General features: G+C 44.2%; 2 protein-coding genes across 5 annotated transcripts in view; one reads left to right on the forward strand and one right to left on the reverse strand.

Moving 5' to 3' along the window:
• The window catches only part of UBE3D (ubiquitin protein ligase E3D), a 99,384-nt gene extending 90,765 nt beyond the window's left edge, over positions 1 to 8,619 (reverse strand). For all 4 annotated transcript variants that reach the window (XR_007202367.1, XM_048297673.1, XM_048297676.1 and 1 more), the window contains exons 1-4: positions 8,497 to 8,619; positions 7,954 to 8,156; positions 5,910 to 6,000; positions 689 to 920 (exon numbers count right to left, since the gene is read on the reverse strand). Coding sequence is in view for 3 of the 4 variants with exons in the window: in XM_048297673.1 (XP_048153630.1) it covers positions 689 to 920; positions 5,910 to 6,000; positions 7,954 to 8,156; positions 8,497 to 8,558 (588 nt within the window). In the remaining variant the exon portion in view is untranslated. The remainder of the gene's footprint in view (positions 1 to 688; positions 921 to 5,909; positions 6,001 to 7,953; positions 8,157 to 8,496) is intronic.
• Positions 8,620 to 13,459: 4,840 nt separating this feature from the next.
• The window catches only part of DOP1A (DOP1 leucine zipper like protein A), a 60,649-nt gene continuing 58,491 nt past the window's right edge, over positions 13,460 to 15,617 (forward strand). The window contains exon 1 of the mRNA XM_048296171.1: positions 13,460 to 13,534. The gene's annotated coding sequence lies outside the window, so the exon portion shown is untranslated. The remainder of the gene's footprint in view (positions 13,535 to 15,617) is intronic.

Below are 15,617 nucleotides of genomic sequence, written 5' to 3' on the forward strand. Positions count from 1 at the left end.
TCTTATCCTGGAACATCTCAGAAACATCAACATGAAGAGCAATAACATTGGATGGCAGGTTCCTTTCACTAGACAGAGAAGTCAAACAAATTCAAGTTCCTTAATATGCTTTAAGAACGTAAGACAGCCAGATCTAAACCCAAAGTACACATTCTGATATTCCCAAGTCTTTCTAAAAATAAAAAAAAAAAAAGAAGCAGAAGAGAAAAAAATCACACTTCTCTTTGATCATATTAATGATTATGCCTCAAGTCACAGTGTGAGAAAAAAAATAATTGTTACTTCAGTTTCCACCTCATTCTTTGCTCCACTATCCTTTAACAAACATCTAACCCATCACAGTTATTATCTTACTAAATTCTCATGTCCTTCACTCATGATAATTTCAGGGGAAAATATCTGGGTTTAGAACTACATAATTAAGCAGCTTCTAATTCTGTTTATAGCACAAAGTTCTACTTGTATATGAAGGTCAATATCAAGACTGTGGTGTGAGATTTAGAAAATGTAAAACATAGCCTGGAATATTTTCTGGCTTCTGCACAGCTGAATGTCAAGAACTCCCTATGACCTTCAAAACAGTTCTGTAGTACATACAAATTAAATAAAACTAGTAACAAAAAAAGCACTTTACAATGAAAAAGTCCAAAAAAGTGCACCTAAGAATTATTTGAAGAAAATACTTTACCAAGTTGGAGCCACTCTGAGAAACATGTTGTCCAGCCTCTGAGCAGCACACAGGAGATTCAGGCACATGTAATTCACTTCCTGAATTCAACAGAAAAAAAGTGTCTCCAAGAAAACAGTCACCACGCTGAGGGTGTAAAGTGCCTCTGGCAAAGGGGTCAGGGTGACAGCACCACTCTTCAACTAAATCACTCCAGTTTTCACTTGGTAGAGGAAGAACTCTGAGAAATTTCCTTAAAGGGAAGAAGAGACAAATATTTCAGTATGTTATAATTCATTTCTAAGACACTAAAAGAAAGTTTAGGCTTCCTACAAATAGTGGGGGAAGTATGGCATTTTCTCAAAAGGAGGTGCTTGACTCTTTTCAGCCAAAGGCACTTTCTTTGGGTGAATTCTGAGAAAGCAATGGCTGAGTTTCCTGCCAAGTCTGTGATGAGGCATTTCCCAAGGGTAAATCTCCAATGATTATAAGGCAGAATTTGGCATAGTCCTCTCTTGAAATGAATCACAAGGCAAAAATAAAGCAGTTCTACCTAGTCATGAAAAATATGACAATGAGCATTTACAATTACATTTATTATTACTTCTTGTAAAGTTCCCTTGCACCAAATGTTGGTGTAAAACCAACAGACACAGACTCATGCCACAGCAAGACTCAGCATGTTCTTTGTTTCAGATACCAGACCTGAAAAAGCTAAAACCTGACAAAAATACCACAGTACATCTTCATTAAAAAACCCAAACAAACAAAACCACAAACAAAGGATAATTCAATCTTAGTTTAGATTCGAATACTCAGATCCAACTTTCAGAAGTCATATACTAAAAAGGCAAATCCCTTTCTCCCAGGTAGCTGTATGGACCAAGGATACTGCTTCCTGAAATACTTCTTTACTTTCATTATCAGTTGTATTGGGATTGCATTTTCTGCTCTCTGCCTACTTTCCTTGAATGCTTTCATTTTGTTAGACTATTTCTTCAGCTGCCGCCTGAAACCATTAAACAGAGTTTCTTGATTCTACTCCTTACTTAAAACTTGCAAATACAACTTTGCTTACGGTGCTACTCTGCAAATAAAATCACAGCTGCTAAGCCAACAATTAGGCATCCTCCCTTTCTTGCAGTTCCCAGACTAACATTTTCTGAAGATGTCAGTTTTTCCCACTTCAGCTTCTTGGCCGTTCTGAATTGTCCAGTGGGTGAAAGAAAAATCTTTTATTTAAAAAAAATCCTTTTTTTCTAGATAGAAAATACATTTTAAACTCTGCTTGCTCCACCTGCAGATGAAAGTTGGAATAACTCATCCTCTGACCCAGCTTTACCAAACCTATGTAAGATCACCTCTCAACACTACCCATGTCTGTCTTCATTTTCTGTGGTCTTATATATTGCTTGAGATAAAACTCAGTTCTGCCAAAGTGCGAGTTTAGTTCTGGTGTTGGCCTAATAACTGATTCTTCTTCTGCCTTTACAATTAGTTCCAGTGCCTGGATTCACACTGCAAAAAAAGTCTTCCTGCATTGCTTTTTACACAAAAGTAATTCAAAGCTGGTATTGCTCAGAAATGTTTTCACAAGAGCAAAAAAAAGACAGAGATTACCTTAAGCTGCAGACTAATGCTGTCCTGTTTCATTACATCAGTGTTTCTTTACTTTCACAGTCTACAGCATCAAGATCTTCACTTCTTTCCCAACAAAAGTAGTTTTTCCAACCAGTAGGAATTTCCTAAACAGACTCCTCCTAACTCTGAGCTGTACAGAAAATATATCATTTCCACTGTATTTTAGGCTTTTGCCACTCATAGGTGGGAAGCCATATCCAGGATCACCAGAACTGGAAAAATGCAACACTAATAAAAATGGAGCTTTACAAAAAAACAAACAAACAAAACCAACTTGAGGTTTACTAGGTACTGACTAAATTGAGGCTGCTAAATAACATAATAAAACCTAGAAAACAGGGTGACTTATCTCCCCAAACTTGCTCCTAATAACAACTGAGTTTCTACTTGAAGATAGTCACCCAGGCTGCCTTCACAGTCAGAGAGCAACAAACAGTTCTTAAGTTGGGACCTCTAAGAGTAGCTGTCTCCTGAAAGTGTCTAATCCACCCAGGCTGAATCTCCTGCTGTAGACAGCTCTCAGATTCCAACCAGAAGAGTAGGTAAGGAACTTATTTTTTAAAAGTTTGAAGTTCAGCACTAGTCTGTAAGAGCCCTGCCATAAAGATATAACTCTTAAATGATCTTCCAGGATAAGGTAAGTATTTGACCATAGAGACCTCTGTAAGACTGGATTAAGAAAAGTAACCCCTAATGTCATTATTAACTAATGCCCAGTAATATCATTGTCTACAGAAAATACTGAAAACTGGAAGTAAAATAGGCTTTAGAATTTTAAACATATGACTGTTCAGTTCCATCAGAGAAAAACAACTGCATTTCTTTAACTGCAGTCTCCCTTATTTACTTATTAAAAAATCTTGGGACAGCCCAGCTTGACAGATAATTGTCAGGCTTAACACTACTTATGTAGGAAAAGTGCAATTAGATTTCCCCTGCCATGAGTTTTTCAGTGCAATATTTGTGCAGTACAAATCATTATCATGGAATCATAGAATATTCTGAGTTGGAAAGAACCCACAAGGATCATTGCATCCAACTTCAGGCCCTGCACAAGACAACCCGAAGGTTCATACCATGTCCAAATGCTTCTTGAACTCCAGCAGGCTTGCTGCTGTGACCACTCCCCTGTATTGCATTTGCATGCAAGGTTTTAGTAGTAGGGGGCCTTCATGGATAGATTCTGTGAGAAGCTGCCAGAAGCTTCCCCCATGTCAGATACAGACAATGCCAGCCAGCTCCAAGACAGACCCACCACTGGCCAAGGATGAGGCCATCAGCAGTGGTAGCGCCTCTCTGCAAATGTATTTAATATGGGGGGATAAAACATCTTGCAATCAGAAGAGTGAGAAAATCTGAGAGCAACTGGTCTGCAGACACCAAGGACAGTGAAGAAGGGGAGGAGAAGGTGCTCCAGGCACTGAAGCAGTTTTCCCTGCAGCCCATGGGGAAAATAACGGTGAAGCAGGCTGTCCTGCTGCAGCCCATGAAGGTCCACGGTGGAGCAGATGGATGCCCCCCATGGACAACCCCACACCAGAGCAGACGGATGCCCAAAAGAGGCTGTGGCCCCATGGGAAGTCTGGCAGAATCTTTGGACCCATGGAGAGAGAGAGAAGCCCACATTGGAACAGGTTTGCTGGCAGGACTTGTGACCCCTTTCATTACATTTTGTCTCCCTTGTCCAGCTGATGAGGGGAGTGACAGAGCGGCTTTGGTGGGCACCTGGCATCCACCCACCACAAGCTTTTATGAATTTTTTCATGACAGAAATAAAGTCTTACAGAATTATTTTATATATGAGGTACACTTAGCCCAATTGGAAGGAGAGAAAGAAAAAAGAAAGTATCCCTAATTCTTTGCAGCTCTTGCATGATGGAAGAAAAAAAAATCTAATAATTTCCTCTCACGTGGGTAATGTGAGGGTAATGGAAAAGAATGAAAGAGCATAACCCTAACCTCTGAAGAGCTATCAGATTTATGGAAGGAAACAGACTGAGGCAGAGGATTTCAGAAAATGTAGAGAGTCAATTTTTGTGCACCAAGGAAAGATTACTTACATTTAAACCATTCCTAGTACCTTTCTTAATCTAACGTTTACAAGAAGGGCTTCCTATGCAGTAAAGGCTTTCCAACAGTAAAAAAATAAGCTTCAGAATATGTTTGGAGTGGTTTGTTGGTTTAGTTTCTTTTTCCATTTTAACCTAGATTCCTCTTCCTTCAGCTGAAGATTACTGCCACCTTATTTGCAGCAACTTCATAGATATGGGAAGAATCTTATGTCTTCTCCACAACCTTATCTAAACTAAATCCCATTTACTTCAATTTCTTTTTAAAGGTATGATTTTCTAGATCTCGGGTTTTTCTTATTACAGACCCTTTCCTAGTAACTCAGACTTTAGTAAGTTCTCTTCCACACAGTTCTGCAATTTCCCTTCAATCCTTCCACCTCTGCTGTCACTGTCATACTTAACTCTTCCTGGAGAGAGGAACACATGAATTCTGTAGCTAGAAGTTCTGACTATGCTACTCTCTTCCTGTTGGAAATGCTGGAACAGAAGGTGTTGGATACACTAGCAGCTCCACTCTTCTACTCTTAAGTTTTTTTGGTGTGAACATTCAAGGGGCTCAGAGGCACCCTGCAAGGAGAAATGTCAAGTGAAAAGCTATGGACATGCATTCTTTTTCCTTTCTCAAAAATTCTGCCTGTGTCACATTACAGGATGCAGAACCAAAAGATTTAAATGGCATGCATATGAATCCGATGTGCTGAAATTCAAGAAAACACCCACTCAGTCCTGCGAATATAAAAGTGCAATATGTTTTGAAAGCAAATGTTACTGACTAGAAATTAGAAGTTTCACCAGTTTACAAATGTATCAAAACAAGAGTTATTACTAGACTTTCTGAGAGAAAGTTAAGAAATCCTCATTCAGTTACATTCAGGCTAGCCATAAATCCATACCTATGACAAGAAAGTAATAGAAATTTAGAGAATGAAACACATTTGTATTATGGTTTTGAGTATTAGGAGCCACACAGATCATAAAAGGTCTAAGTGCATCTCTAACAATTCTTACATATTCAGCTGAAGCGGTCAAAATTGTTCATCAGAAGAGCTAGACAATGCAGCATCTTTTTATTAAATTCTCATTCACTCTGCAGACTTTGTAAAGAACAGAGATAAGGCTGAGTCACACAGCTAAGACACAGTTGCTGTGTTTCCCAGATTCAGCATCCCTGAACTATGTGCAGGCAGGCTTTGCTTAACAGACAAAAGGAAGCTATGGTCAATATCCCCATTCTGAGCAGCCACTCTATAATTACAGCATGATGACTGAAGGAAATTTATAAGAGACTGGAAAGAACTGAAAAGGATGCCTGAAGTACAGAGGAAGAAAGAAATCAAGAAGTAAATGAATGAACAGTTAAAAACTGCTTCAGGTAATTTTGCTTTTTGTCATCTGTAGTGCTTCAAATGTGTTCTTGTTTAGGAGTTTCAAAAGAAATACCTTTGAGCTGTTTTTAAGTACACAAAATAACGTGAATACCAATCACTATGGCATTTATTGGTATAAATACAAGACACTGCAGTACTCACCGGTCTTTTACTATGATGTCACCACAGGACTGACAATAAAAGATGTAATTCTTGTTGGATTTCAAGCTTTCCCTCAAAGGACAAACCACATCTACACATGGAAGGAAATATATTAATCTTCAAAATTGTGTAACATTTTCAGTCACTTGTACAAAAAAATCCTGCCAAATACCTCAAACCAAAAGGGATAAATCTAACAGACAAAGCAAAATGCTGACATTTTAAACACAACTTTATTTTTTTTACCTGCAGAAGCAAGTATTTAGATTCAGGAAAAACTTGTCATCTCCACCTCATGCCCCATATTACCGAGTAGGAACTGTACATGTGAATAATTATTTCAAGGTGCAAATCCTCTCCAGAACGGGAGCTGATATATTGGCATCATTGCAGAGATTATAAAAATCAAAATTCAATGCCACTCTTTTGTAATGATACTTCTGATAATCAGTGTATCTGCAATATGAGGGGACACACCTGTAGGTAACACAAATAGTCAGGATGGGGAGCAGGGAGAGGCACAAGTTTTACATTTTTAGGCAGGTAAGAATCCACCACTGTGGAACCAGTTCAGGAAAAGACAGTGAGCAAAAATGGTCTCACAAAAGGCAGCTCAAACAACTTTTCAAAGTAAAAAAAGAAGCTATAAAAGCCTCCCCAAATTAGTCGATAACATTAAGTGGAAGAAAAGTAAAACTGTAAGCCTAGCTCTACGTATGAATTTGCTTTGCATCACCCACTTTCTCATACTTAAGAATCAAAGTATACTCTCAGCACTGACATTCAATATTTGAAATTTAGGATTCAACCATAAGAGAAAAGTACTTTAAAAGGTCCCAGAATTTCAACTATTTTGCATAATAATATAAAACATCAAAGGGTAACTATGACTACCCAATACATACGTTGATTACCACCTGGTTCACATACTTATTTTTCACTAGCGTGACTTTCCAAGGTTGAGTTTTAAAACTTCATCATTGGTCTTTTGAATGTCTCGTTAATAGGACACATTAAATAATTTTAGTATAACTGAGTTGTCACAGCACATGCATAATTACAGATTAATGTACAGATGCCATCTCAGCATATCAACAGAGTACTCCAATATGTTTCTGGTGCTGAAGTCATTACTGTATTTTACATATTTTATCATCCTTTTCTACTTTATACGCTCAGAATGGCAATTAAGTGTTATTTAATGTATCTTTCTGTGCCACATCGTATGAAATGAATCTAAACATACTGAGCTTGGATGCCAGGATGAAAGAAAGCAACAGCTGTACTACCGTGCTTTCTACTTATTGCAAACACATCCTAGACCTGAATTAGCATCACGGAAATAAAGAAGGCAACTTTGCAGATGTTACCTGTGACATTAACCGCTGAAACCCCAGCTGTGAGAATAATGAGCCCCAACACAAACCCGTAATCCTTTATGATTAAGTGGTCAGGGATGGACAAGCACAGTCTTAATTGCCTGGATGAATCAGATTACTGAATTACTGGTAGGATGAGGAGTAATGGGTACAAATTGAAAGAAAGGAAATTTAGGTTAGATATTAGGAAGAAATTCTTTACTGTGAGAGTGGTGAGACACTGGCAGAGGCTGCCCAGGGAGGCTGTGGATGCCCCAACCCCGGCAGTGTTCAAAGCCAGGTTGGGTAAGTCCTTGAGCCACCTGGTCTAGTGGGATGTATCCCTGCCAAAGGCACCGGGGAGTTGGGACGACATGATCTTTAAAGTCCGTTCCAACCCCTTAGCATTTTATGATTCTACGATTTTCAGCTACCAAACGCGGAATAGGAGAGAAAGCAAATAATTTTGAAGTACTCTGGGGAAGCACGAGCAGACCCCCAATACACCGCGTTTCCCTTTCATTACGTCGTTTTTGTACTTTCAGTTTCTAAAGCTGACAGTTCCAGGTGCTTGCTCTACAGAATCCCCACCTTACAGCCTCTCTCACTTATTAAACCCGCCGGGCTCCAGCTCACCCTCCCCGTTTCCCACCGGCGGCCCCGGCCCTGCCCCGCCCGGCCCTCACCGGCGGCGGGCGGCGGGCCGCGCAGGCGCACGCGCAGGTACAGCCCGTCCCCGCGCAGGCGCCGGAGCCCGCGGCACGAGGACGGCGCCAGCCTGACCCCTGCCGGCAGCGCCGCCGCTTCGCAGCTCCCGCCGCTCCTCACTTCCAGGGAATCCACACACACCGAAACCTCCACCGGCGCGCTGGGGAGCTCCGCCGCCGCGCTGCGGAGGAAAAGCAACGGGTATGCCTCGGGAAGGAACTGTCGGGGCGCGCGGCTGCTGTAAGGAGGCCGGCCTGCAGCTCCCCCGCAGCCCCAGTCGCGCCCCGGGATCCACGAGGTGAACGAGGAGCAGCCGAGAGAAACAATCCACCGTTCTCAGGAAAAATTTATTTGCACAGTATCCCGGGCTGTGCCGAGCCGAATAGGCAGAGAGAGAGAGGCGCCCGCACGCAACCCGTTCCCCCCGTTGAAGGCTAATGACGCCGAAAGCCAGACCCGCCGCGCCCCCCTCCTGCCCCGCACGGCCCGAGCGGCGGCGGGCGGCAGCGCCCCCGCACTACCGGATAACCAGCAGCGCGCTCTGCGTCCCCCGCCTGATCTCCATCAGGAAGGCTCCCGCCATGCCGGCACGGAGCAGCGCCACGCACGGCGCAGGAAGCCGCCGCTCTCCCGCCGGCGCAGGCGCGGGGCCGCCGCCCGCCGCCACAGCGCCGCCTGCGTGGAATCGTCGGGTCCCAGGATCACAGACTCAGCAAGGCTGGAAGAGACCTTTAAGATCATCCAGAGCAAACGTCCACCCGGCACTGCCGCTGTAACCCGTAAATCACATCACCCAGCGCTACATTCAGACGCCTCTTGAACACCTCCAGGGATGGCGACTCCACCACCTCGCTGGGAAATCTGTTCCAGTGCTTGACCACCTTAACAGTGAAAAATACTTTTCTAATCTCGAATCTGAATGTCTCCTGTCTCAGTTCAAGGCCATTCCCCCTAATCTGGTCACAGTAGGCCCGGCAGAAGAGACCAACCCCAAAAATCTTCTTTCAGGGAGTTGTAGAGAGCATTTACATAGAGAGCATTTAGTCTCCTCGAGGCTGAACAACCCCAGCTCCCTCAGCCGCTCCTCATAAGACATGTTTTCTAGACCCTTCGAGAGCCTTGTTGCCCTTCTCTGGAGGCGTTCCAGCACATCGATGTCCTTTTCAAAGTGAGGGGCCCAGAAACTGATCACAGCACTCGAGGTGCTGTGTAGAGAGGGACAATCACTGCCCTGGTCCTGCTGGCCACACTATTCTTGATACAGGCCAAGCTGTCACTGGCCTTCTTTGCCACCTGGGCACACTGCTCGCACATATTGGCTGTCAGAACCCTTCTCCGCCGAACAGCCCTCAAGTCACTCCTCCCCAAGCCTGTGGCACTGCATGGGGTTGCTGCAACCCAAGAGCAGGATCCAGCAGCTCGGCCCCCACGGTGCCCTGGGAGGCAGTGGCGGAAAGATGTCCCGGAGTCTGCTGCGCCCACCGGCTTGGCCACTGCTGGCGGTAGAGTCACGCCTGGGGGCCCAGGAATGAGTCCCATCGGGTCCCGAGGCCTCAAGGTCAAGGTCTGCACAATCGGCTGGTCTCACGGGGTTTTCTTATGCCCAGACTTTTCGGTATTAACATTGGGCTGTCATCTCCTGCTTTCCTGCTACACCACCACCGGGAGGAGCCTGGGTCCGCTTTCTCAGGCACCTCTCCGCAGTAACTGTGGGCTGTGGCTGGGGATGTGTGCTCAGGATTCGTGACTGCTGAACAGTGTCAAGGCCTCTTCAGTGTCTCACCTGCACCACCCAGCAAGTAGGCTGGAGGTGGGGAAGAGGCTGGGGCAGGGGGAGAGATGGTACAGCCGACTTGAATCGACCAAAGTGATGTTCCATGGCACATAACATCACACTTGGCAGTAAAAACTCGTGGCGTAGTCTTTCCAAAGTGACCATTGCTCAGAGACTGTCTGAACATCAGCAGTCTTGTTGTGGGAGATGGTGAGTGATTGTCTGTATGTTTGGGGGGGTGAGAGGGGTTGTTCCTCTTTCCCTCATCTACTAAAACATCACTGTTTTAACCCGCAGTTTTTCTTGCTTTTGCACTTCTGGTTCTACCTCGGGGCTAACAGCTGGCTGGGGTCAGTGCATCATGACTACAAAGTTCAGTCTGAGCAGAGGACTCTGCTGAGACAGGGGCAGGCTCCCCAGCACTGGGGACCGTGTCCTGTGGCTTGTCATGCACCACTATTCACCCCCTGCCTTGTGAAAAAAACCCTCTCCACCCTTTCTCGCAGCTTTACAAGTCTGCCTGAATTTCTCCCGATCCATGTGCATCCAGCTCTTGAATGCTGTCACACTGTACTCATAGCAAACATACTCTCGGCACAGGCAGCTGCTGCTCTGAAGTGAGGTTTTCTACTGCCTCCCATGAGATCTTTTATCAAGAGACTGTAAGTCCACCCTGACACGCCTCTGTGACTTTTCCTTACCTTATGAGCACTGTCACCACTGCACACTTCATCCAGGATGCCGCCCTTACAGTATGTAAGAAGTTGATGTTCAGTGTTCAAGGACACCAAGGAAAGAAACTGTCACTTTGAAAAGAGGAGTCTTTCTGCAATGTTAAAAGTGTTTACTTTTCATGAAGTCACAAGACCGTCTGTGGTTTCAGAGAGTTATTCGAAAACATGATCTGCAAAGCTTGAAAACAAAAAAGCAAATTTGCACATTACTTTTATAGCAATTTATTATCAAAGCCATGATTATTTTGAAGTAATCTTAGTCCTTATAGTTATCAAAACCAAGTAGGAGAGTCCCAAAGAAGAAGATGGAGTAAGGTTAGATTTTTTGACAAAAAATACAGCAGACAATAGTCAACAGTTTCAACTGAGTTATTTTGTTGTTTTTTTACAAAGCATGAATTTATTGAAGTATTTTAAGATGGGACTATACTGTCTACATGCTGTTCGGAGTTTGGTAGTTTGGGGTTTTGTTGTTGTCGTTTGTTTCCTTTTTTTTAAGGAAGAAAAATAATTAGTCCATGTGGTAGGTTTCGTTTCAAATTGCTTCAGAAACCAATGTACATGTTGTGGGCTAAATTGTTCTAGACAAGTAGGTCATACATCAAACATAAACCCCATGTAATTATAGGAGAATTGACTCCTAGTATTAGTAAAAGAGCCTTTGACGTTACAAAGGCTTACACAAGGCTACAAAGTTATGAATAATTTAAAGTATTTCCAGGGTGTGAGTTTCATTTATTCAAAATTGTCTATTATAAGTTTCTCACCATTTCTGCTGTGAAATAATTACAGAGAAAGGAAGGTAAATGTCCTACAGAGCAAGTGCACCTAACATCAGTGCTGGACCCAATCCAGTATTTTGACTCCAATATCAGTAAAAGGAGGTACAAAAACAAAGAGCTCCTATAGTGCGGTTGCTTCCTGGTGCTTCCCCTGTGGGTACATCCCTACCCAATTCCTTCAGTGTCCACTTGTGGATATGTTTGTCATCAATATGAATAATGCATCCTCCAACCTATGGATAGTGTCCAAGTCCCCAGCCCCTGCTGCCAATATGTTCTAGGAGTTTTCTGCTTCACAGAGAATAATTTTCTGTGCCTCCTCATTCTCATACTGTGGGGTTTGGTTAGCAACAACTTTGTTACCTTTCATGATTTTGTAGAATTTGATCACTCCTCTCCCCTGCCTTCTCTCTCTGCATCAAACAGTCCCAGTCATTATTGCTCTTGCTGTAATATAGCAGTGGCATCTCTACACAGTGCTTTCCCAACTTCTCTACATCCCTCTTGAGCTGTGAAGACAAACACTGATGCCATAATCAATCTGAGGCTGCACCAGCCTTTTATACAGCACCCAAACAACTACCCCTGTCTTGTTCTCAATATTCTTTCCAATTATGTACAGTGTTTTTTCAATTGCCACTGCACATAAAGTTGATGAGAGAACTTGAAAGAACTGTTTTGGACCTCTGAGCTGTAACTGCCAGTACTAAATTCAGCACAAGGGAAGCTTAGAAATCCAACCACGCAGCAGCAGGAGTGTGTGAAAGCACATGGTCAGTTATTGAAAGTCACTTCCCATCTGTGAAGTTCACCACTGTTAAATAGCTCCAAAAGCACGACCAACCTGGTTAAAAATTACATCTCAAAGGCATTTAGAAGTATCTTCAAAGAAAACAATAAATTTAAGTGCACCATTTTAATTAAAAATACATGACACATAGAGTCATACTTGATGCCTCAGAAAACTAGTGGAAATTGTCAGCTTTCCAGAAAGTAACTATTTTTCATCTACCAATTCCTGGTATAGTTTAATGAGAAAAGGAATTGCATTTCCTCTTTATTATTATCCCAAGTCTGGAGAATAAAATTAGACTTCATTAAATATTGGCTGGCAACGTAAGTCAGCAAGTAGAAGATTTATAAATATTATGAGATTTTCCCCTGAAAATATTTTAGAAATACTCGTCCTCAGTCAAAGCCTAAAATATTAATCATGTAAGCTGAATGCACCTTTATTTTTTTGCAGTTACTGAAAGTAATTTATAACTATAAGCTCTGTTTGCTATTAGGAAGCCTGCTTACATTTGAGAATCGTAATGATGACTTTAAAACTAACAGATTACAGTCTAAGAACTGTACCCTTTATGCTGTGGAATTGGTCAGTCAAAAATCACTCTTGCAATGCAGTAAAAAATTCCTTCCAATACTGTCTATGTGGGCACCCATACACTTTTGTGTGTAGTAAGGATTCAAGCATACTAATCACAAGAAATTTTAGAAAATTCCTAATATAGCTACTGCTAACATAAACATCACATCATAGGATCATAGACCTGTTTGGGTTGGAAAGGGACTGGATGGGAGTTTTCCTCTTCTCCCAGGCAGCCAGAGACAGAAGAAGAGGACAAGCTGCGCCAGGTGAGGTTAAGGCTAGACATTCAGAGGAATTTCTTCACAGAAGGAATGTTTAGACTTTGGAATGGGCTGCCCATAGAGGTGGTGGAGTCAGAGTCTCTGAAGGTGAAAGACTGGCTATGGCACTTAGTGCCATGGTCTGGTTAATGTGGTAGCGTTTGATCATAGGTTGGACTCGATGATCTCAGAGGTCTTATCCAACCTAATTGATTCCGTGATCTTAAAGATCATCTCGTTCCAATCCCCGCTGCTATGACCAAGAGCACCTTCTACTAGACCAGGTTGCTCAAAGCCTGATCCAATCTGGCCTCGAACACGTCCAGGGATGGGGCATCCACAGCTTCACTGGGCAACCTGTTCCAGTATATTTTTCTAAAGAACCACCTGCCTTTCATTTTTACCTGCGCTGTATTTGGTAAACTCAGTAAATACCAGGCAAAATAAACGAGCACACGCACTCACACAGAGCCCGCTGCGCGCCCGCGCACCTGCGCACGCGTCCCGCCAGGGGGCGCAGCGCGGCGGCGGCTCGGCGGGCGGGGCGGGGTGGGCGCGGCGCGGGGCACGCCGGGAGCTGTCAGGGCGGCGCGGCGGTGCCGGCGGCGGTCGGGCTCTTCCGGCTCGGGTCGCTCAGGTAACGCCGCTCCCTCCGCTCCTTCCCCGGGACCCTGGTGCGGGCAGGCAGCGCGGCCCGGCCACGGCTGCTGCTCTCCTACCTCCATCCCCGTCGCCGCGCCGGCGTTGGGGAGGGTCCGCCCCTGAAGCCGAGCCGAGCCGGCCCTCTGCTCTGCTCTGTTCTGCCCTGCCCTCCTCTGCTTTGCTCTGCCCTCCCCTCCGGCACCGTCGTGGTGGGCGACGGTCGGGCCGTACTGGGCTGTGTGCGAGGAGCAGGTGCTGAGGAGCCTGGGGAGACCGGTTATAGCCTGTTAATTGCTCTGCATCAATTAACCTGTGGCACCTGTCCATCCTCCCCCTCCGGGCTCTGTCCCCCCGCAGCGTGGAGCGCGCCCGGGTGGGTTTTGGGGTGCGGAGCCTCTCCCCGCGCCCGCACCCCGGCAGCAGCCGGCGGGGCCTGGCTTCGCCCTTCGTGGTGGAGCTTCCTCAGGGAGCTCTTCCCGCCTGGGAATGAGCTTGGCGTTGGGCTGCCAGGGCCGTCCTGCTTTGACCTTGAGCGTCCAGGGGCCTATGGGCCTCTTTTGGGTCAGATTCCCGGTTGCTGGAGTTACTGTGTGTGGTGTTTGGAAGGATACATGGGACATACGGCTGTCGCTGGTTTGTGTGGTGCAGGGTTAAATTTCATCTGTTGATGCAGAGATGGCCTTAAATCTTGTAATAGCAGTTTGAAAAGCATAAATATATGACAGCTTCTGGTGTTAAGTGTTTTTTAGAAATAATATTTTCATACCTCTGACAATAACCAGAGAAGCCTAAACAATTTATCTCTTTAAATGACCTAAAATATGTTAGATATGAGGTGCAGGTTTTGATGAGCTTATTCTGGGTGACTCAACCCTTGTGTTTTGTTGCTGATTGCAAGAACCCTTTCACTCCTGGATTTGCTTTCAACATGCAGTAATAGTGAAAGTGTTACGGTTCTCAGGTTAACTGCAGAATGTTACTGATACCTGAATTCCAGCTATAGGAATGTGAAGAGTTGGGAAGACTATCTAAAGAGTAACAAGCTAGATGCTTGCAGGTAATAAGGGGGCACAATAAAAGGTTGAAAATCCTAGTCTTTTCATTTTGCTGCCACGGCTTGGCCTGTCTTAGGTACTTAGGCAGGCCTGGCTATCAAATTTTCTCTCTTTGTTTGTGTTTTTTTATTTTTTTTTAATGTTGGTACCTTTTCAAAAACAAGGTGGGATGCAGCAAACCTTTTGCTAATAGTGTGATGCCTAAATATTGTGATTATCCAAAATGTACAGTCATTTTCAATATAGCATCTATGAATGTCATGGGGGGAATGTCGATTTGGAAGCAGGCAGAATGTTTACAGCATAATTTGTGGTTTTGTTTTCATCGACATGAGAACTGGCACTTTTGGAAACAAAGCGGATTGTAAATGATATGGGGAGAGGCTGCATTTCTAGCTTACTGAATGTCTTACTTTCCCAACTTGCTGGTAGCACCTGTGACAGTAGATGTTTAAACAGCATCTTGCAAAGAAAGGTTATCTTATGTCTTCCATCAGTGGAGTGGCTGTGCATTTGAGTGGATGGTTATGTTCACAAGTTAGGCCATGCTTATTCTGGCAATGCTTTTCCTGTGTAAAATTACTGGCATGCTATGCTGACTATTAGAAATGCTCATCGCAGGCACAGCAAGCTTGCAGTGTGGCTGGGTGCCATGGTTCAACCCCAGCCAGCACCCAAGCCCCCTTCCCCCACCTGCGGGACCGGGGAAAGAATCAGAAGGGTAAAAGGTAGAAAACTCATGGGTTGAGATAAAGACAATTTAATAGGGAAAACAAAAGCCACACACACAAGGAATGAATTCAGTGCTTCCCATGGGCAGGCAGGTGTTCAGCCATCTCCAGGAGAGCAGAGCCCCATCACACCTAGCAGTGACTTGGGAAGAAAACAAACACCACCACTACAAATGTCCCTGCCTTTGCCCTTTGCATGCTAAGCATGATGTCATGTAGTCTGGAATACCCCTTTGGCCAGTTTGGGTCACCTGTCCCAGCTCTGTCTCCTCCCAACATCCCATGCACCTCC

Source organism: Corvus hawaiiensis, chromosome 3 (assembly GCF_020740725.1).
Source record: "Corvus hawaiiensis isolate bCorHaw1 chromosome 3, bCorHaw1.pri.cur, whole genome shotgun sequence".
Taxonomy (NCBI): domain Eukaryota; kingdom Metazoa; phylum Chordata; class Aves; order Passeriformes; family Corvidae; genus Corvus; species Corvus hawaiiensis.